General features: G+C 27.4%; 3 protein-coding genes and 1 long non-coding RNA gene across 6 annotated transcripts; 2 read left to right on the plus strand and 2 right to left on the minus strand.

Annotated features, from left to right (window-relative positions):
• Positions 1-205: 205 nt before the first annotated feature.
• LOC107065870 (uncharacterized) lies at positions 206-1,385 on the plus strand. Its single transcript, XM_015319929.2, has one exon. It carries the CDS (start codon positions 338-340, stop codon positions 1,334-1,336), a length of 999 nt encoding a protein of 332 aa, XP_015175415.2. The 5' UTR covers positions 206-337; the 3' UTR covers positions 1,337-1,385.
• A 75-nt stretch (positions 1,386-1,460) lies between these two features.
• Positions 1,461-9,672, minus strand: LOC107065939 (nucleolar pre-ribosomal-associated protein 1). Of its 3 annotated transcripts, XM_015320079.2 has the most exons (9): positions 8,824-9,612; positions 4,411-8,748; positions 4,018-4,335; positions 3,411-3,938; positions 3,210-3,337; positions 2,912-3,121; positions 2,597-2,817; positions 2,112-2,508; positions 1,461-2,030 (listed from the first exon to the last, which is right to left on the minus strand). In XM_015320079.2, exons 1-9 carry the CDS (start codon positions 9,128-9,130, stop codon positions 1,491-1,493), a joined length of 6,987 nt encoding a protein of 2,328 aa, XP_015175565.2. In that variant the 5' UTR covers positions 9,131-9,612; the 3' UTR covers positions 1,461-1,490. The 3 variants fall into 3 exon arrangements, 2 of the variants coding, with proteins under 2 accessions (XP_015175565.2, XP_015175562.2); XM_015320076.2 differs by having other exon boundaries at positions 4,411-9,612; XR_016178417.1 differs by lacking the exons at positions 1,461-2,030; positions 2,112-2,508 and having other exon boundaries at positions 2,678-2,817; positions 2,912-3,132; positions 4,411-9,672.
• Positions 9,673-9,811: 139 nt separating this feature from the next.
• On the plus strand, positions 9,812-11,538 carry LOC107065897 (uncharacterized). The gene is made up of 2 exons (XR_001475656.2): positions 9,812-9,987; positions 11,271-11,538. It is a non-coding gene; the product is annotated as an uncharacterized LOC107065897 (long non-coding RNA).
• LOC107065896 (short-chain dehydrogenase/reductase family 16C member 6) lies at positions 10,249-17,361 on the minus strand. Its single transcript, XM_089177998.1, has 8 exons — positions 17,168-17,361; positions 12,034-12,190; positions 11,814-11,969; positions 11,509-11,686; positions 11,291-11,420; positions 11,083-11,206; positions 10,664-10,789; positions 10,249-10,572 (listed from the first exon to the last, which is right to left on the minus strand). The coding sequence occupies exons 2-8, from the start codon at positions 12,171-12,173 to the stop codon at positions 10,506-10,508; spliced, it is 921 nt and encodes a 306-aa protein (XP_089034124.1). The 5' UTR covers positions 12,174-12,190; positions 17,168-17,361; the 3' UTR covers positions 10,249-10,505.
• Between the last annotated feature and the right edge of the window lie 5,768 nt (positions 17,362-23,129).

Raw genomic sequence — 23,129 nt, forward strand, 5'->3', positions numbered from 1 at the left:
ATGATTTAATCAAAATTAATTCTAAATTTACCGATGAAAAATTACACCCTAAATTGATACAAAAAAGAAAAAAGTAGGTATTTTAATTGTCGTGATTATATATATATTCTGTAAATATCTTTTATAAAAATCTTCTCTTTCAGATGGATTCTTATTTTCTAAAAATGTACAATTTTATTAATAATTTCAATTATTTTATTTATACAACATGAATATTAATATTAGAAAAAAAGTAACAATGCATCGAAGAAAAAATTCAAATTATGGACGAGACAAATTAAAAAAATGAAATTTCAGTAAAAAAAATAATCGTGGATAAAAGAAAATTGTCGTAAAAATGGATAATGAAAAAGAATCGGAATTAAGTAGAGATCGCAGGTATAGATCGGTTAGAGCTTATAGATCGAATGCAACTCCAATTGAAAAATTGGAGAACCTTAGGCAAGCATGGAGATTGATATGGGATTTGGAAAATTATGGGCCAGCTGGTTTGATTCATTTAGCTGCTTTAGCTTATGTAACTGGTGCACCCATAAGAATATGTGGTTCCGGTCATGAACTAATGCAAACAATTGGTGAAAATGAACGAGGTACTCCAATAGATATAGAATATCATACGAACAATCAAGAAGGGCATTGGACCTTTCGGGGGAGAGGTCAACCAGAAAATATTCACCATGATTTAAACAATTGCCTTTTTTCTGTAATCGCCGAGCAAACAGGTATAAATGCCTCCGAATTGAGGCAAGAAACTATCAAACAGCTGAAAAGAAACGTAAGATTACTGGCAGATTATATGAACGAAATTAAATGGCTTGAGAAAAACAATAAAATAGTTTTATTGATCGGTGGCGCTCGTTATACCGGTACAACACCGGAAGATGCTAAAGTCATTTTAGATGAATCAGATAATAAAGAGTGCTTTGAATATAATGTACTTGGTCATCCTAGAAAGCATGCCGTTGGTTCATCAGGTTTTACTAATTGTACTGAAAGCGACCAAAAATTTAAAAGTGTTTTTCTTAGCAGCGATGATCAAGATCTTGCCGCACATATTGCGTTGTCTAGTCCTGCTGCTCAAGAAGCTATGCAAAAATTGAACAAAGGTTCAAAAACCGAAGTAGTTCATATAATGCTAAAAGATGTGAATGATCCGAGGCTAGCTCTTCAAAAAGGCAAATTTTTTAATGAATGTAAGGAAGTATCGAATGAAAAGGATATAAAAAAACTGGTACTTGTTCTTCGACACCATAAAGGAAGAGAAACAGATCCAGACGCTCCTGTATTTGTACAAACATTTTATCCTGTATTGAAAAAAAAGAAAAAGAAACACTAATAATAATCGTAATAGTTCCATTAAGTTTTTTATGATGTATATTTGTTTCAAAAGTTTGTATCAAGGAAATAAGGGAAACATTCTAAAAATAAGGACAGTACAATAGTACGGTAAGTAATCACGATTTACAATTAAAATCAATTTATTATTAATGTCATCTTACACCGTATCTAAACCACGTCCAAACCAACGCTTGCATACTTTTTCGCGTTTTTTCCAATTCGTTTTCATTCATGTTCGAATGTTCTGCCTTATTAACGAATTTACAACCATGATTTAGCATATTTTCGCATTCGTCTATTTTCCCAATAAGATTTTTGGAAAAATCGACTATACTTTCCATATCCTCTTTACTTATAACATTTTTAAGATCATTTGATGCCAGTAATGTTTGTAACAGATTAAGATATTGCTCGAACGAGCTTATACTTATTCCAAGAGTTAAATGTTTTTGTAAAGATAAGAGAATCTTTAGTAACAAAATTTTATAAAAATCATATTCTTTCTTAACACCCAAAAGGGTTTTCAAAATATTTGACACAATATTAATTATAAGAGTTACCCATTGAGCGTCACAATGTTTCAATCGTAACACAGTTTCTGTCAACCAACAAAGTAATCCGTATCCTCGTATAAGTAAAAGACACGATTTAGGAATTTTTGTACTCGATTCGATTACTTCTAATATAAGTTTCTGAAATAAGAATTGCATATATAAAACATATATTAAGAATGCATATAATTATTCTTCGTTTATTAAAAACCTATTATTTACCTTTGTTTTTGTATCAGATAACAAGCATGTAAAAAAGTCTAATAGCATCTTATATAACATGCATTTACATGCAACTTCTACATCCTTTTCCGTTTTGATACCATCGCGAATAGTTTCCAAAATCCAATGTCGATGTTCTTTATGATTAACATCAGAACTATGAAACAATTGTAATAATTCTGGTACTGTATTCAAATCCAATGCTGGTTTGACCATAAGAAAATTATGAAGTGGTAAATATAATGGATGCAATGGTTGAGTAGCTACTATAGATGTTCTTGCTAAGAAGGTAGATACCAAAGAAATAATATGCATATCTTGCAAATTGTTTTTTGTTGTTAATATTCCGTTACGTAAGGAATCTACAAGTCGCATCCAAAGAACTTTTTCTTTGAAACTGCAACAAATATAAAATAAAATTAAAATGAATATATAAAAATAAAAACAAATAAAATGTTCATATTTCTTTTTTATGAATAATATACCTCGATGATTCAAGATGAAAATAATATCTTGCAATGGCGGTATACGCTGCCATACGAATTTCACTGTGATTGCTACTACATGCTATTAAGATAAGAGCCAAAGCTCCGCTCTGTGTTATTTTATAGCATGCCACGATATTATTATCCGATAGTAGGTAGCAGAGTAAAGGTAAGTAAAATGCTGGATCGTAAATATCACCTGCATTATACAGTTCACTACTCTGTAAGCAAGATTATATATCAGTATAATTATTCAATTGATATTTTATAATACTCGCATATTTTCAATAGATAATTTCAAAGCAAAATACGTACCTCTAATGATCTATTTACCGGATAATATTTGATAGTATTCTCCACAATTTCTTGTTCAAATAAACCCAATACTTCATAAGTAGAAGGTTGCCTCCAAATTGCAGTGCTTACATCACCTTTCACGCTGTAATGTATCGCCGCTGCATTACCCCACAAATATGGACGGTATTCGTGAATTTTAATCTTGTTACGTTCGTAATATTGTAATATCTAAAAAAAATCTAATTTGTTTATTACAATAAACAATTATATAAACGTATCTTAATAATGTTTAATAATAACACATAGAATATCTTACGAGTAAAATAAGTTGATCCGTTTCAGACAATGTTGCACCATAAGCTGATAAATAAAGTGGTATATGTGATGATTTCATTAAAGATTTATTCTTTTGAATTAAGATCCACAACAACTGTACGACATCCCCTAAAAATTTATAAATACAATATGAAAAATGATATTAATATTTTATATATAAAATAAAAGAAATTATATTTACTTTTAACTGTGGAAGATGTCATTAACATGGTATTAACAAATTCCGAATGAGAAGTTGTCATTTCAAATATCGTCTTAGCATATTCATTATTGCTATCATTTTTACAAATCACATCGCATAATGTGCCAAGAGTTTTTATTATTGGTAAATACGTTTTATTATCCTTCGTTAACGTAAATCCTATTTTCAATGAAAAACGTGTAAATTGTGGCCAAGAATGACTCATACTTAAATCTTCAAATATAAAATCATTCTTCTTTTCTTTTAAATAATTAATGGTATCGTTCAATTTTTCACACAAAAGTATTACTTTATCGATATTTTTAGATTCCTTTTTTAATGTTAATGTAATTATGTGAACAAGTATTTGAACGAGATTCATTATTATTTGAATATTACGATTTTCTTCTAATTGTGCGTATTTGTAATACAAACTCTTCAATATGTGAATGTAACATGTGTGAACCATTTCTAATTGATCACCAATTTGTAAAATGGTATTACATACTTCATTACATTTTTCTAAATCTATTAAACAAATAAAAATATAAATATATGACTAATGTATAATTAAATAATTAGAATTCATATTATTAAAAATACTCACCGAATGTTTTGTCGATAATATAACAAATGACATTAACATTTTCTTCTATCCAATTTTTAGATTCCGCAGGATGTAATATGTAATGTAATATTTCATCCTTGTAAGAATCACTCAATTTTTTAATTAAATCTTCTTTCCATGTGTATTTCAAATTATTTTCTATTACCGACAACAAATATGTGTGTTCTTTCATATTTTCAAGTTCAAGAACATATTTTATGAACGTGGATAATAATTTCATATTTTTGTTGAGTAAAAATGAAATTAATTTTGCATTTTTATTATCAACGCTTTGTTTCAAAATAGATTTAAATGTATCTGTAAATAAACACTTGTTTTTAATATATTTATACTAAGTATATATATAAATGAATTTATGTAAATATATCTTACTTGTATTAATGGCGGCAATATTATGGGGAAAATGTTGTAGATATTCTTGCAAAGCTGTTTCCCATAGATTAACATCCGATATGTTTTGTTGTTTCAAGAAAATCATACATGTAAATGCTTTTTTAACAAATTGTATATCTAATTTTGATACTTCGGATTGAACACATCTGATATTTTCATTGCACAAAAGTTGCAATAACTTTGGAAAAATGTATCCACACATTGATAAATTAGAAGTGTCTTTAAGCATAAACTTAATTTTTGCCAATTTCGTTAATACCATAAACAAATGTACGATATCTTGTGCAGTAAATTGTAATTGTTCCAATAAAGTAATAATAGTTTTATACATCGAATTATATTGATGAGTTTTTTCATTTGCTATTTTTTCAATCTGTATAATAGCCTTGTTTTTATATGGCGTAAGTAAATCAGTTATAGTCAAATTATATACATTCATTACTATTTGACAAATATCAAGAATTAAATTAGTTATCGCAATCTCAATAGTGTTGTCATCTTGATGGAAGAAAAAATATTGTAAAATTATCGGATGACTGAATATTGTTTTAACAAAACTTTTTACAAACATAGAACTATCTTCATCTTGTATAGTATTTGCTATATTTAACAAACACATTATCATTCTTTTATAATTATTAAATTTCATTTGGTTAAAATCATTTTTACGAATATCATGTGTTAAATAAAATATAGTCATTTTTAAAAGGATCATAATTTCGTATGTTGATAATGCGTGATTTATTATAATTTCTTCATTGTCATAATTAAAAGTTAATTTTATATCTCCAGTGAACAATTCGTTCAATTTTATTGTCGAATCTTTCAATAATGCTTTACTTAATTTATGCATTGTATTCATTGATGAAAATATTTTTGGTAAACTGGTAGGATTATTATCAGAACACCAACTGAGTAAATATTTTCCTCCTTCCAAATCTTGAATATCCGTAATCAAAGATATCAATGGTCCTGGATTGACTTGATAATGTAGAGTATGTACTAATACATAAGACATATATTGCGTTATAGCAAAAGTAGAATTCCCTTTTAACTTATTAATTGCACAACATAACATGGGTAAAATGGATGTATCTGATTGCATATACAATTGTTCAATGTTCTTTCTATCTTCGATAGAATGAGATTCATTGATTGTATTACTCAATTCGTTATCATTTGCTATTCCATCGTTAGCAACTTCTTTTGCTGTACTTATCATATTTACATATTTATCCATATGTTTAATAGTATTTTTAATGATTTTAATAAGCCAATTTACTAGTTCCGTTTTCTCCTCAGAATTATTTACATTACATAAACCATTTATCCATATATCCAATTGTTCGTGACATTCATCAAACAATCCTGTTATATTTAATAAAGTTTTGGTAGTTGTTTTTGCATATGAACAAATTACTGATGAATTTTCATTCAGAAGAAAACTTAAAAATTCGAAAATTTCCGCAAATGCTGTTTTAGATGGAGAAAATTCGGATGAATTTAAGACAAGTAGAAATTGTATTGCTTTGATCCTTAATATAATTAATTCTTCGTCATCTATGTCATACAAATCATTTAATCCGGAAAACAATAAATTAGGTTCTACATCTAACGTTGTATTCAAAAGTTCAGGACATATGTCATTGTACGTATGAAGTACATTTAAAATTGTAGAAAAATGATTTTGTTTAGATGGCTCGGATAAACTATTATCTTCCGATAAATTATTTGTATCCTTGTTTATTACAAAAGCGTCAGTCCATACTTTTAATATAATATTTAAATTAGGTACAGTCTTCACGATGTAATCTGTCACACTGCTTTTTACTTCAAGATCATTTTTATTATAGAATTTTGCAGCTAATAAATATTTTTTCATTTGATTGATCATACAAAATAATAATTCTATAGCTTCGTGACGTATGATTATGCTAGAGTGATTTAAAGATGGAATAATAACAGTTTTTATTAAAAATGGTGACACGCACAATGATCCTATTGCGTTGGTTAATTGAACTGTATTTAATTCAGGGGAACATGTTTTTATACATACATCCATATCTACCGTTTCAATGATCTGTTTTATAAATGTCATAACAGTAATCCACTTTTTGGAGAGTCTAGGTTCCAGATAAGATTCTAAGTAGAGTAACTGTGATCGGATGAGACTTGGACAACAAGCCATTATTTTAACAATTAAATCCGATGGCTTTGCATATTCCCAAGGGCGTTCTAAACTCTCAAGAACAGTATTTATCAATTGATTATGTTTCTCGCGTGAAGTACCAATGGTACGATCATGAAAAATTATACCATGTCTATGAGATGTGAGTAAAGTGATTAAAAAATCATGTAATATATCAGTAACAAGTTCTTTTTGGTCCGCAGGAACATTAGTAATAGCAGTTTTACTACTTTTTCCTCTAGACCAATTAGTTGGTCCCTTCCAATTATAAAGAGAAATCAAACTTTGAACAACGGGTGTTGAGAAAACATACAATTTCAATGTCTTACTAATTCCAGGGTTTTCCAATATATATTTTTTTAAACTAACTAATAATAAATTGATAATCTCTTGTTTATCGTAAATCAATCCAGGAAAAATGCTGGTAAGTACTTCACGTTTATCTATTAATGATCTAATAACTGCAACATTTCCTTCTATTAAGAATGAAAGGATGAAATGAATGTAGCATGTTCTTACATTTTGTGAATCTGATGGTTTTGCGTGTTGTACAAGCATTTCTATAGCTTTCGGTTGAACAGGTAAATGAGCTATCAATTCTCGTGGAAGAGCTCCACCCAAGGATACGATTGCTGTGAGCAATTTCAATACTACTTTACGTTGCTTAGCGCTACTTTGAGCAGATAACATGGAATGTACAGAAGACATATGTGAATTAATAAAATGACGACACGCCTCTTCAGCGCTCGACAAATATTGTGGAAAATCGGCCAAAATCTTCATAATCAAAATATTTATCGCCGAAAACACGACACTAGCTTTAGTTGTATTCTTTTTATCAGAGCTATCCAGCAATCTTAATACTTCAAGAATATTTCCACCAGCGGATAAATATTCAGAAGCTAAATCTTTCTTTTTATTTTCTGTACAGACAGTTACGAAAGTTTTTAATTCGTCGAAACCATGGGGAGAAACGAAAGCTTTTCTAAAGTATTTCCCAGATAATCCTTTAACATTAATTTTGCCAGATTTTTTTTCTGAATTCTCATCTTCCTCTTCTTCGTCTTCGATAGAGGTGTTATTATCATTCTCTATGGTTACATCATTCGTAGATGTTATTGAAAGCTTACTTCGTTTCTTTTTAGGTTCTTTAACAGGACTCTTATCTTGATTTTCTTTGGTATCAATCAAAGTAGTATTATTATCATTTTCCTTGGTTATATCATTAGTAGGTGTTATTGAAAGCTTACTTCGTTTCTTTTTAGGTTCTTTAACAGGACTCTTATCTTGATTTTCTTCAGTCTCAATAGGAGAGACATTATTATCATTTTCTACAGTTATATCATTAGGTGTTATTGAAAGCTTACGTCGTTTCTTTTTAGATTGACTGATACTCTCATCCTGATTTGTTTCTGCCTCAATCAAAGTAGTATTATTGTCACTCTCCGTTGTTATACCATTCATAGGTGTTAATGAAAGCTTACTACGTTTCTTTTTATGTTTCTTAACAGGACTCTCATTTTGATTTGTTTCTGCCTCAATAAAAGTAGTATTATTGTCACTCTCCGTTGTTATACCATTCATAGGTGTTAATGAAAGCTTACTACGTTTCTTTTTATGTTCCTTAACAGGACTCTCATTTTGATTTCTCTCAGTCTCAATTGAAGTAGTATTATAATCACTCTCCGTTGTTATACCATCCATAGGTGTTAATGAAAGCTTACTACGCTTCTTTTTATGTTCCTTAACTGGACTCTCATTTTGATTTCTTTCGGTTTCAATCGAAGTAGTATTATTATCACTCTCCGGGGTTATACCATTAATAGGTGTTAATGAAAGCTTACTTCGTTTTCTTTTATGTTCCTTAACTGGACTTTCATTTTGATTTCCTTTGGTCTCAATTGAAGTAACATTATTGTCATTCTCTAAAGTTATACCATTCATAGGTGTTAATGAGAGCTTACTACGCTTCTTTTTACGTTCATTAACAGGACTCTCATCTTGATTTTTTTCAGCTTCAATCAAAGTAATATTATTATCATTCTCTACAGTTTTATCATTAGAAAATGTTGTTGTAAGGCTACGTCGTTTCTTTTTATGCTCCTTTCTAGGACTCTCAGCCTGATTTCCTACGGTCTCAATCAAAGTAGTATTACAGTCACTCTCTGTTGTTATACCATTAGAAAGTGTTAATGAAAGCTTACCTCGTTTCTTTTTATGTTCCTTACTAGGACTCTCACCCTGATTTCCTTCGGTTTCAATCAAAGTAGTATTACAGTCACTCTCTGTTGTTATATCATTAGAATGTGTTAATGAAAGCTTACTTCGTTTCTTTTTATGTTCTTTAACACAATTTTTATCATGATTTTGATCAGTTTCAATAGAATTATTAAGTTCATCATTTTCCAAAGTTATATTATTATTTGATGTTATTGAATGTTTCTTTCGTTTCTTTCGTTCACTACTGTAACTCATTGTTTCTGTAATTTCATTATCAATCACTGGTGACATTATTTTTAATTTATTGATTTATATACTATCTATTATTTATAATAAAACTTTCACACAATTTTATACACATGCATCCTTGGCTATCATAAACAATCAAAATGCAGTAACACGTGCGCAAGCATTTGAGGTTATAGAACTGATAGAAATTCAGTTGTGCCAACATATAATACAATTTTCAAATATTTCCTACTGATCACTTATATATGTTAGTTTAAATACAGAAAAAGAAAAAATATATTTTTTTGCGAAGGAAATAAATTAAAATACTAAAAGTTTAATTTATTTTCCTAATTTTATAACTTATTACAAACACTTAGCGTAATACGTATTCCACATACGATACCAACAATCGAGAATCGATTATCGCAATGAGTGATCCCAGAGACTTTAGTTCGTCTAATCGACACAGGGGCGTAAAATTATCGTACGCGGCAGAAAATTATCGTACGCCCCGGGAAAATTTGAAATCCGACAAAAATCCAACAATTTCTCGGACAAAATTTTCAAACTGTGGAAAAAGTGTCCAAGTTCCAACTTTTTCAAAGTTCAAGACTTTTTATGACCTTTTTTTTTTAGTCATCAAGTTTTCGAAATTCCAAATGGATCGTACGCCACGAATTTTGGATCGTACAGGGCCTCAAATTATCGTACGCGTACGATAATTATCGTACGAATGGGATCACTCAGCAATCGTTAATGTCGATAGGTGGCGCTTATATCATAATCAATAATGACGATAGATGGTGTTTGATGATCACCGCGCCATCTACTCTAGTAACTAATTCACTCTGTGATGGCAAGGCAAGAGATATTGATGTATTTTCAATGTTACCAACATTTACATTTATTTATAACAGGTAAAAATATAAATTAATGTATTATTTTACTTTTCTTTATTATTTGTTTACATTTATTATCTTATCGATTAACTTATTTATTTAAGGTTTCTTCATTTATTTTAGTAGTTAGTAATTTTATAATTAACAAACTCTTTATCATATAATACATGGTTAATAATAGATAAAATGTTAGAAAAATTAATGATAGCAAATAAAATAGTGCACAGCCTATTTTTCTATTAATTATCAAATAAATATCATAATACGAAAACACTATCATTTTGATACATTATGAATTTACTATTAATACAAAATATTTGTCTAACTTACATTAAAATCATAAAACTCTTATCAGTTATTTAAAATCTTTAAATAAAAAATAATTAATACGTAAACTTTCGCACATAATTCAATTACAGCATTCAAAATCATTCAATAATTTAATTTATGTCAAATATTCTACTGAATTAATATATATATATATATATGTAACCTAAATACATAATGAAATATTTCTTATCATTATTAACAACTTATTAATTTGCTTCTACACCAGTATCAAAAAAGTCTTTTAAATAGTTTACTGATTTGTCAGGAAAAATTCTGCAATAAAAAATAAAATAATAATAATGATTTAAATAATTCTTCAAATTTGCATGTTTTTTTTTAATTCGATAATTATGATATTATTTACCTAGTTATTGTGTTAAGTCCAAAAAGGTATCTAGGAATGGATATGTTTAACCAGTTCATTCTTTGTGCTTTGATTATTAAATTAGCAACCTCTTTCGGTGAAAGCATCGCCAAGAAGTTCTCGAACCTGCAAAATTGAATAATTAATATAAAACATATAAGATCATATAAGTATCAAAAAAAAAAACAATTCAATATCCTGTAATTAATGAACCTTATTACAAAATAATTTATATATTAAATAATAACAACATTAATCGCATAGGATTATTTTAACATACCACCTTGAGTCCAACAATCCAATCTGCGTGCGAATATAATGATAAAACATCAATTTTACAATATATAAATATTATATGATGTTATATTTTATTATTCTATAATTTTTTTATTATATTTAAATTTAAATGTAAATCTTACTTTATTCTAGGCTTCTTACAGAGGCCAGTGTCCACCATGTATGGATAAATAGTTGTAAAGTTTATGTTACAAGTTTTACCCTTGAAATATTCACGCAATTCTTCACTAAGTGCTTCCATAAAACCTAAATAAAATAAAAAAAACAACAAAAAAATTAATTACTATTACGAATAATTCAATATTTACAGATATCATTTTTGATTGTTACCTCTAACTGCAAATTTGGATGCACAATATGGTACCAAATTGGATAATCCAACCATACCAGCCATTGATGAAATTGCAACAATATGACCATGATTTTTCTCTATCATACTCGGCAAAAAAGCTTGCAATACCTGATCAAATTCATCAATGTATTTATTATATACAATTTTAAATTAATGTTTCATATAGAATCGATAAATCTAAAAACAAAAAATGTACCCAAAAATGAGCCAATACGTTGACGTCAAATACATTTCGTATTTCTTCTGGTGTATTATTCAAAAACGAATGACAAGGCATTATACCAGCATTGTTAATTAATATTGTAACATTTCCAACTTCTTCTTTGACCTTTTCGGCAACTTTTAATACTTCTTCTCTCTTCGATACATCGCATCTGCATAACAAATAAAATAAATCAATTCTAATGAATGATTTTTAAATCGTAATATTAATAATAAATTAAGTACACGAATATATGATATATTTAATTTGATTAAAAACAGGAATAACAAACAACTTACGTATAAGCATAAGCAGATGTACCACCCATTTTTTTAATTTCCTTCACTGTTTCTTCATTACATTCTTTATTTAAATCCCAACATACAACTGTAGCTCCTAAAGAAGCATATTTCAATGCAAGTTCTTTTCCAATTCCATGACCAGCACCGGTTATCTATTATAAAAAAGAACGTTTACTCATTATGGTAATCAATTACGTCATATTTATCATACTTACCAAAAACGATTTCACCTTTAACATCTTTTTCTTTCATAGGTACGAGTAATTTATATATAGCTTCACCAATACAATAAATTACTTTTAAAAACGTCCAGAGTATATCAACTATTATTAGTGGACCTGTATAAACTTGAGCCATGTCTTTGTTTGTAAAATCTAAAAATTGAAAAAATAATTATCATTTTATGAGATATGATTTCAATAATGTAAGAGATATGTTTTTTTTATAATATATACATTAATTGTAATGTTTTATTTTGTTGGTAATTAGGACACAATCTTAAGGGGTTATACGCAGTTAGAATTTTTAAGAATTCGATTTTTTTTTTTGCATTTTCGTAATGTACAAATATTTAAGTATATTCTCTGAAAATTTGAAGCCAATCCGATAAATATTTTCGGAGATATACCTGAATTTGTAAGGCCACGTCAGAGTATAAAGTCATGCGTTCAGTACTAAATCTTTCGCTGTACTAAATTTCCATTACCCCCCAAATCTTTTGTAGACGATAAACTTTATATTTGTTATTTTTTATAATATTCAATTTCTGTGAAACAGATCCTGCAATAAGCCTATGAAATAAAATATCATGAAATACAATAGGCAGCAGAGATAAGATATTTTTTACCTAAATATTAAGTATTTGCTAAGATAAGTAATTAGGTGAAATGTAACTCTTGTGACGGAAAAATAAAATTTGAAAATGCTTCCCCCCGTGAACTTGGTTTTAAAATCGTTGTAGTGTGTGATAAGTGTGAAAATCGTGTTAATGGTGTAGTTGGCAGCAAGCGCTAGAAACAGACACATTATCTTCATACACCCATGATTATCCAACTTTACCAGCTGATGTTGCTGAAGCTATATATCCAATTTATGAAGACCTTAGCAACGTAAAATTATTGGAAAGGTGTGTTGGTGGATTTACACAAAACAATAATGAGAGTTATAATCAGTTAATATGGAAAATAACTCCAAAAATTGTTCCATGTGGCTCTAAAGTTGTTGAAATAGCGGCTTACATTGCAACTGGAATGTTTAATGAAGGTACAAAATTATTACTGTACTTTATGAGTGCATTAGAACTTTCATTAGGCACCGCAGCTCATGCTTATGTCGACAAAGAGGACGCAGAGCGTGTGATGATCTCTGACGCGAGAGCGCATGGGAGCACGCGAGAAGGAAGAATGGCTCGACGGACAACACCAGCTGGACTTATTAAAAGCTACCAATACGGTAAAAGGTTCCTCTTATGGACCTGGAATAGATGATACCATGCAAGTTGAAGAAAAAAAAATTGTAACTATGTGTTAATTACTTTTGAAACTTTAAACGCGTTTTTCTCAAAACGGTGTTTTCAAAGACGGTGATTTCGATTTCTCAGAAATGGCTCAACCAATTGGTCTCAAATTTTTACACAATCTTATATATATATTCCTTAGGTACTGGACGAAGGACAAAAATTTAAAAAAATTATTACTATTTTTTTTTTATCAATTTGGAGCGAAAATTTCAGTCAAAAACGAACAATTTTTTTCAAATAGACGCCATTTTGTCAAAAATCAAAATATTTATTATCCGAAATGGAGATCACCGCCAAGCGCCTTTTTTGGAGATCGTTCGGGAGATCATCTACAGGAGTGGTGCACATAAATATTTTTACATAATCGACGCACTATTGTATTCTTAAAAGTAGGCCCTATTTGAATAACCATCACTTGTAATTGATAAATAAAAACTGTTTCTATAAAAAATTCATAAAAAAACGTCTTTTTTGAGCCTCGCAACTGCGTATAACCCCTTAACTAGATAATGTGCCCATAATTATGAAAGTGGTCTAAGTCATATATCTCTTGTTTCGAAATATTTAAAGATTTATACTTGAACACTATATGAATTCTATACAATATTGAAATAACAAACATTATCTAACGACTCATTTTTGACAATATCGTGAAAATTACATTGAATTTATTTAGTTTATAATAATGTAGTGCGTAATAACTGATAAACTCATTTTTTATTAATTTTGACTTAGATCACTTTATATATTTATATAATTATATATTATATATTATTATAATATATATTATTAATATTTTACAATAATAAATATTTAATAATAATATTTTATATAATAAGTACTATAAAATATTTTTAATATTTATATAAAATACTAAATTATTAAAATATTATTAATTATATTATATAAATATTATATTATCTACAAGGTAGAGACCGAAACGTAGATGAAAGGACAATTTTAGAAGGGATCTGAAAGAAATAGGATATGAAGACAGCAAATGAAAGGGATCGCGTTCAAGGACGGGAACAATGGGGGGATTTGAAAATTGATTTATTTGCGGCATTGAACTTTCGAATTCCTAATTCCAATTAATAATAATAATAATAATAATATATAAATATTATATTATATATTATAATGTATATTATATTAAAATATTATTAATTTTTATATAAGATATTAAATCATTAAAATATTATTAACACGTTAAGCGCCACCCCGAATTTCTATGCCTTTCCATTCAAGCGGGTTCTGCTGGGCCGCTCGCCGAAAGGATAGAAAAAAAGCAGAGCTCACAAAACTAGAAGATACTGGACCGAGTGCTATAATCAATATGTACGAATATTAGGACCAAAAACAACTAAAAATGTAGCGCAAAAAGTAACAACCTTTTGTAGCCAATGGCGTAGTCTGAACGGAAAGTCTAGCGCCGATTTCTAGGGACCGCCGTGGTGCTTAACGTGTTAATTATATTATATAATAAGCATATCAAAACGAAATGCAAATTAGTGAAAAAAAAAAATAAGAAACAAAAATCAAAGATCCCTCCAAAATCTTATATTTTGGCAAAATTATTTTTAATCTCAATTCTTTGTTTAAATAATTAATCTTTGATAAGTGTTAATTCACCTGGCGATAAATTTTATTTGAATTTTATTTACGATTTTTTACAATTCTTGATTATTGTTAAATACTAATGTTGATCTTAAACATTAGTAGATATCTCATCTTAGATCATTTTTTATATTCATTATTTTTTTTTGTATTCGTAAATTTGGTATTAGATTTATTAGTTCAATTAGCAATCTAATGAAATAAAATCAAAGAGAAAAACGAAGTAAATAAATAATTAGTGTTTTTTTTTCAATTATTTATAATATTCATAAATTCAAAATTTTCTTTTCCAAGTATAAAATGAATTTTAAAGAATATATATAAGATCATTAATGAACCCACGACACATAAAAACGTGATCTTAAAATATGCATTGAATAAAAATGCGATAAAAGCAAAATTTTTTACCTTGTAACCTTCAAGACAAGACACGAAAAAATATTGTAATTATTATTTATTTTCCCGATTTTTTTCAAGAAATATTCATCAAAATTATAAAATCGTTGAGATATATCTCAATTTTTTCATGTCATGAATCAATTAAATCAACCTTTTAATATTGTTTGTTTTTTATCATAAACGTGAATAAAATGGCAAAAAAAACAAAGGAGAATGTTAAGAGAATTATATAAATATTAAATTAGAATAAAAGTTACACCACTGAAGTGGTACTTTCAATTTCACTTTTTGCGAAATACTTATTACGTGTATTTGTTTTTGCTAAATATCTCATTTTGTATGTACACAACATATTGTAAAACGAACAATTCGATTTTCTAATACGTCAACTTTTTTGCAATCGATAAATCAATGATAAGAAATAAGAGAAGAAGAAAAACAAACAAAAATACACAAAATTTGTACATTCTAATATTTATTTAATTATTCATTATAACATTTCAATTTGTTTTAAACATTATATAAGTTTTTAATTGTTACAAATTTGAAAGAAAAATATTGAAGTTACTTTAGTTTCTACAATAATCATATCTCAACATAATTAATCAGCATCTTTCCTTAAAACATTTATATTCTTTTTTTATTATAAATAAATAATTGCAGGTAGAAAAAATTCAGAAACAATACAAGAATTTATTTCATAATCATATCAGGTATATTCGTAAAAAAATATTATATAATAGTTTTTTATATTTTAATTAATTCAATTATTAATCCAATGGAAATTTTCAATAATTGACCTTGTTTTGAATAAAAAAAAACATTTACATAGGACATTCAAATTAATAATACATATTTTAACATATTTTTCTTTTGCATAAGTGAACAGTAATAATGATTAGTTACAAGATGACGATAAATGTTAATACAAAACATAATAAAAAAATTAATTGTAAGTAATATCACATATATATATATATATGTATATGTGAATTGCGTACTTCAACAAAGTGTCCTTGATTCATTAATCTATAATTTAACGTAATTTACATACAATTAAGATGACAGGTAGCATCTCGTTAATTAAAGTATTAATTATACTATTATTATTACAAATAATAGGTGTGACAATGCAATCGTATTATTATTTGACATTTTAATTAAAAAGTACAAATCATAGGTGTGTAATAAAAATTGACAAACACGATTTTGTTTCTTACTTTTATTTTTCTCAAAGTATTAACAGCTGAAAAAACAAAATTCGTTTTTTTTTTTATTTAAATGTAATAAAATTATTTTCTATCATTAATTATTGATTTAAAATAAAAAATTGTGAGAGAATATTAAATATTTTCATGACACAGGCAGTACGGATCTTATGATTTTAATTTGATTAACATTGTGAAGTTGCAGTTATTAAAAAAAATAATTTTTAAAAATGTGTCACCCAAAAAAGGTCATTGACGGGTTGTTTTATTAACATTTATTTTATTTTTTAACAGAATTGTTTAATTACGTTATTATAATAAATTAATATTAATGTTTATTTTTTATTTTATAACGTCATTGTTTAAAATATAAAATTGACAATTAATTAATAAATTTTTCTTTTTGTTTACATTTAGTACGCGCTCGCACGTTTTTATACGTGTGTTGAATACATTCGATGAAATTTCTCACAAAGAAATAAAATAACACAATAAAAAAAGAAAAGAAATGCAAATTTATAAAATAAATCCGAACGGATAAGAAAACTATCCTCCCCCACACAAAAATAAAAAAGAAGATAACCACAAAAATTCTATTTCGAACTTACCTAATTATTTGAAATTTTCAAAAACGTTCCAGGAGCTAACGTATTCGTTTGTTGATCAATAAATCTCGTTGGGATCGGGAAGGGGAGAGGGGAAGAGAAAACAGTACGCGGAAAAGTTGCGAGAAATCGTTAAACCGATGCCGTTCACGTTCAAACTGCAACTAAAACCGACTACGTCTGGCTATACTGCTTCTTCGATCACTATGAAAGCTACGATCTTATATTTTAAGGCTTTTGTCAAGAATATTTCTTTCTCTCTCTCTCTCTCTCTCTCTATCTGTCTTTTTCATTCTCGTTCTTTTCCCCCTCTCAACCCCCTCTTATTTCACTTTTTCTCTTTTTCTGCTTTATACAGTCGTATAATATAGTAAGTAGAAATATATATATATATATATATATATATAGTATATGTATATACATTTAAAAAGTTTAATGTATCATAGTATAGGTGAATTCAACTCTTCGTTTGGTCTAATGTAAGATGTTTTTGAAGTAAAAACTTCTTTAGAATATGAGTGATTTGAAAGGATTGAGCCTGCAAGAGAATGAGACATTATATAGCTATACAGTAATTTTCTTACTCTCGGTCTCCTCTTTATGCTATGCTTTGTAGTTATCGCTCCTGGTTGTATATGTGTGTGTTGTGTACGACTGCATAGTACAAAGCGTGGACACATATTATTTCGATACTCGAAATGTTCGTAGGTAGGAACAATAGAAGGGTAGAAGGAATAAACAGAGATAAGCACGTAGGTATGCGACAAAAATATAAGGCCCAAATGAACCGACGGTCGAAATAAAGAAAGAAGGTGCGTGGTCTGTTCTTTTTTTCACGCACAGAAACGTGTCATTTCTTTTCTATTTAAAAATGTTTCTATTTTATTGAAAAATTATTATTAAATTCTTTATTTCGCAAATATTATCTTTAATAATTATGAAATGTATAGAATATAATAATTGTATTGTCTGCAATATTTTACAAAAAAAAAAACAATGATTACAAGATACATCAGAAAAAAAGAATTAGACAACACTGTAGAATATTTTTCTTATAAATATCCAAAGACATGTTTTTTAATTATAATGTTTGCGTATTTAGGAAATTTATAGTAATTTTTCAATAAAATAGAAAAGCTTTTAAATTAAAGAAACTGGACACGTGACACAAACAAATATTATTTGCTATTATATTTCTAATAACAATAAAATAATATAACTTATTTTACAAACATAGAAAAAAAATGTAGAAAATAAATTTTTTTTAAATTTTTAATATGATAAAATAAGACAACGAAAATGAAAAATAGATTTTAAAATCGTTGTAATTCAAAATCCGATGAAATGAAAAAAATACGACCACAATTGTTCCCTTCTTTAACAGCATCTACAGGTATTAGTTGCAACACAAAAGGAAATACTTGTGTATGCTAACCCATGATAAAGATATCTCAAATTCAAAGGAAGGGTGAAAAGTGTGAAAGAAACAATTCATCTACCTGAGTTTCAAAAAAAAAAAAACATTTTTAAGATGTTGAACGCCCAGCGTGAATCGATGGAGCTTACCACGGAGCTAAAATTTGAGACTCGTAGTGTACACAGTTCGATAAGCTGAGAGAGCGATACGATTCAATGCATTTTTTAGATTTTTCGTTGTTCAGATCTTTATTTAGACGAGAGTATTTCGAAAAATAAGTTTGTGGTCCAAAGAATAAAGACGAGATATATTTTATAACGAGATGTATTTTACCAGAACCTTCGTTCAGTCCAGCAGTATTTTCCATATGTTTTTCGTAACGTCTTTATTTCGTCTATCCTAAAATGTTTGTTAGCAGCGCAAGTACGTAGATGAAAACGAGAAATTGAAAACCATACTAACAAACAAAATCTTATACCTGAGTTTCAAAAAAAGGATTATTTATATTTACCTAATTTCTGACGAATTATATTTCCTTTGATAAACATCCTACCATTTTGGTGTCTATTTATAACTATCGCATTCAGCATTCTATTTTTATTGCTTGAATTTGGAAAAGTGTACTTTTTATCAGCTATTCCACTCAGAGACCATACCGGTGACTTTTATTATATATGGTAATAATATTAAAATAAATAAATCCTACAATTATCTTACTCTTGAAACTGTGCATTCGTGTCATTCTCTCGAAACTTAGATTTTTGAAGGTTTCACTTCTAATTTTTTTATTATTATAATATTTTATTTTATTTTATTTTATTTTATCGTGTAAGAAATAGAAAATTTATTATTATTTTTTAATCTTATTTTATCCTATAGATATGATTATTCATTATATATGTTAATTATATAATATAATAATATAAATTGTTATATTATATATATATATATACGTGTATATCATTCGTATCCCTTTACTATCGTGTCGAGTATATAACCCATACACCCATAACACGTGCATGACATGTGATTTATGTTAGATAATACATGCTCGTTGTTATCAATTCCATGTATGAATCTTCTTGTATCATTGCAAAAGAAAAAAGAAAACGAAATATAGAGATTGTTTTGAATAATAATAATAATAATAATAATAATAATAATAATAATAATAATAATAATAATAATAATAATAATAATAATAATAATAATAATAATTTAAATCACGATAATTTGAATATTAAACTAATAGGAGAAAAAAAAACGAAACTTTAGGTCATTTTAAAAAGTTTGCTGAAATAAACGCGACTATGTTAATCTCGTAATAAATTATGAATCATTTTTTCGAATAATAAAATTTGTATTTTTATAAAAATACAAAAAAAAGTAAGGAATATATCCTCTTATTAAATTGACCTTGAGTTATTAAATTTCGAAGTTTGCGTAACGCCATTAATGCATTTACAAACGCAATGAGTAAATTTGGATTACACGCAAGACAGAGACAATGACGTAACGATGACTTACATTTAAATTTACTAAATGTTAGTCGGAATAAATAAAAAAAAAAGAGAAAAATTATTTACATTTAAAAAACAGGTCAAGACACGCATTTATGAGAAGATATTATTTTTTTTCCAATTGGTATTCTGATCTTAGATAATATTGTATGTGCATATGTAAATTTGAAGTTGATATTGTGTAGTTCTATTTTTTTACTTCGACAATCTTTTCCTTCATAAGCAAAAAATTTCGTAGACATTTTAAATAAATATAAATCTTGAAAGAAAACTTTTTTATAATATCCTCCGATATTATGGTAATAGAAATAAGTTTTTTTTTATTATCTTATCCATAAAGTATTTTAAACTACGTGCAAATATCAGCTGCCATCTAAAAATCAAATCTATACATATATATTTATTTTATTTTTGGTAATATATATATATAGTAAAAGAGTGCAGAACAGAGAGGAGGTTGTTGAGAGTTGGGAAGAGATTGAGAAGAAGGAAAGAAGGCGGCAAGAGGATGAAAGGTGGGAGAAGATACAAAGCTCCAGATATAATAAATGGCACAGGCTAGTGATAGCGTAAGGGTTACCGAAATATTTGAAAGGCAAGTGGAGTGAAGTGAGGAAGAGAAGAGTGGCGAGATTCAGATTAGGGAATGAGATGAGGGAAGGGAGATACTGAGAGAAGGAGGAGGAGGAGAGGAGACGATGCAGAGTGTGCGGGTGGAAGAGAGAGACGTGGGAGCATTTGTTGGAAGGTTGCATCAGAACGATAGGTGAGGAGAACGGGAGAGGAATAGGAGAAAAGATAAAAGAGATTTTGGATGAGAGTGGAATAAGGAAAGAATGGATGAAGAGGGTTGAGAGTATAAGAGAGGGGAAGGAGGGACAAGGTTGGGAGTGATGGAGGCTGAAGCGGGGTTGTGAGACGAGGGGAGGGGGAAAGGAGAAAAGGAGAAGCGAAGGAGAGAGTAGTGTTAAGATAGATTAAGGATATAATTGTAAAAGGAGTGTAACCCTTCGGGGAATTAGTAAAAAGTATCTATCTATCTATCTATATAGTAAAAGAATACAAAAAAAGATGAAAAATTATAATAAAAAATTTAATACTTTTAATCACATTTTACAGAAATAAAAATAAACAAGATATTATATCTGTAAATATATCTCATTACAATATTTCAAATATATAATTAAACATATTTATATATTTTAATATATTTAACGACCAAAGTAAAAATAATTAAAATTTACGATTGAATTTATATATAGGGTTAACATAAGAAATAAAAAATAATAACAAAAAAAATAAAATTAAATTAAAACGATCGTTGTCATAACAAAAGAAAAATATTGTTTAGAATAAATAATCTATTAGGTATTTTACGTTTCGTAAGAAAAAAATAAAAACATTTTAGTTGCATGGATATTTACACGACACATACACACACACACACACACACACACAGCCATACATATTACACATAGATGCTTATGATGCACAATACATATAAGTACAATAAATCCTTCTTTAGGATGCGTGACAAAAAAAATTATACAATCCAACACGTACACATGTATAAGGTATTATGTTATATGTGTTATTGAGATTATACAATCACTTTCGTTCGAAACATGCGATTAAATGCAAGAATATAATCCTCTCTTACTTATGACCATTGTAAAATGTTCATTTCTTCAATTGCATACGGGATGCAACATCTCGTTTCATTTATTCAACTCGCGTAACTTGCATTTCGGAACTTACTCACGCCTTTACTGCAATTATTGTTGACTCCCGATCATTCATTTTAATCGAAAGAAAGTGGTTTGTTTCTTTTTTTCTTATTCCTTTCTTTGTTTATTTAGTTTTCTTATTTTTATTTGTATTTTTACTTAAAAATATTATTTCTTATTTTTTTTATACTTTTAATAATAATTTTTTAATTTCTTTTTTTCTTTTTATTTAAAAATATAATTTTATCATTATTCACTTATCTTTTCTAACCTTATAAATAACACGTTTCATCCTTCGTGACTGAAAAAATAAACAATTTTTCAAAATACCAATTCAAATTTAAATGTTTTATATCAACGATCAACTTCAAACAAATTTTTATCATGATTCATGCATAATAAAAGACAATTCGTGGTTTAAAAATATAAATTATCTCTCGATAGGATTAACACGAGATATTTTTATTCAAAATAATAATTATGCCCATAATTATGAAAGTGATCTAAGTCAAAATTTAAAAAAAATGAGTTATTACGCACAACATTATTTTAAACTAAATAAATTCAATGTAATTTTCACGATATTGTCAAAAATAAGTCGTTAGATAGTGTTTGTTTTTTCAATATTATATAAATTTAGCATCCAACTTTTAAACTTGTAAATATCTCGAAACAAGAGATACATGACTTAGATCACTTTCATAATTATGGGTACAATTATTTTTCATCATTGTTTTGTATTTGTATATGTTTTAATTAAAGATTATTGTTTTATTCATTTGTCAAGAATATTCTTTTTTTATTCTCAATAAAATAATTTAATATATAGGTCAGGATTAAATTGCATAATTCAATTCAATTATCTTGTCTTGTCATATCAATTTTTTTTTTGTAATTTAAAAAACATTTTCTCGTTAATCTATCGGAACTAACCTATCAATCAAATTTCAGATTGATATTTTAACTACTCGTCTTTTGTAAATTCATATTTTATTTACATATATAATTTCTTTTTTTTTATATATTTACACATTTCAAAATTTAATTACTTGTTTTAGAAAGTAATGGGGGGTAATATATTTTTTATCACAATTCTTCATTTGACTAATTATTAATTCATATATTATTCAGTATTCAAAGATTTTTTATTCTCCACCTTATCAACGGCCAAAGTCCATTTTATAAATTGATATTAATCGATTAGAAATTTTATTTTTTATTTATATATTAACAAATTAATTTAATTTTATATTTTACGATGAAAAATAAATGCTTATTAAATTAATTAAAAATATAATTTA

The sequence above is a fragment of the Polistes dominula genome, unplaced genomic scaffold (assembly GCF_049000335.1).
Source record: "Polistes dominula isolate Pdom_NZ unplaced genomic scaffold, Pdom_raw_medaka contig_77, whole genome shotgun sequence".
NCBI lineage: Eukaryota > Metazoa > Arthropoda > Insecta > Hymenoptera > Vespidae > Polistes > Polistes dominula.

What these genes read in the sequence shown, in the direction of transcription:
- LOC107065896 (XM_089177998.1), bottom strand. Translation starts at nt 12,173, where the DNA reads ATGGCTCAAGTTTATACAGGTCCACTAATAATAGTTGATATACTCTGG. An exon ending in ACGTATTGGCTCATTTTTGG is followed by an intron (nt 11,421 to 11,508) that starts GTACATTTTTTG and finishes GAATTTGATCAG; the next exon opens with GTATTGCAAGCTTTTTTGCC. An exon ending in TGTAAGAAGCCTAGAATAAA is followed by an intron (nt 10,790 to 11,082) that starts GTAAGATTTACA and finishes TCAATTTTGCAG; the next exon opens with GTTCGAGAACTTCTTGGCGA.
- LOC107065939 (XM_015320076.2), bottom strand. Translation starts at nt 9,130, where the DNA reads ATGTCACCAGTGATTGATAATGAAATTACAGAAACAATGAGTTACAGT. An exon ending in CGGATCAACTTATTTTACTC is followed by an intron (nt 3,122 to 3,209) that starts GTAAGATATTCT and finishes GATTTTTTTTAG; the next exon opens with ATATTACAATATTACGAACG. An exon ending in TTTCATCTTGAATCATCGAG is followed by an intron (nt 2,509 to 2,596) that starts GTATATTATTCA and finishes TATTTGTTGCAG; the next exon opens with TTTCAAAGAAAAAGTTCTTT.
- LOC107065870 (XM_015319929.2), top strand. Translation starts at nt 338, where the DNA reads ATGGATAATGAAAAAGAATCGGAATTAAGTAGAGATCGCAGGTATAGA.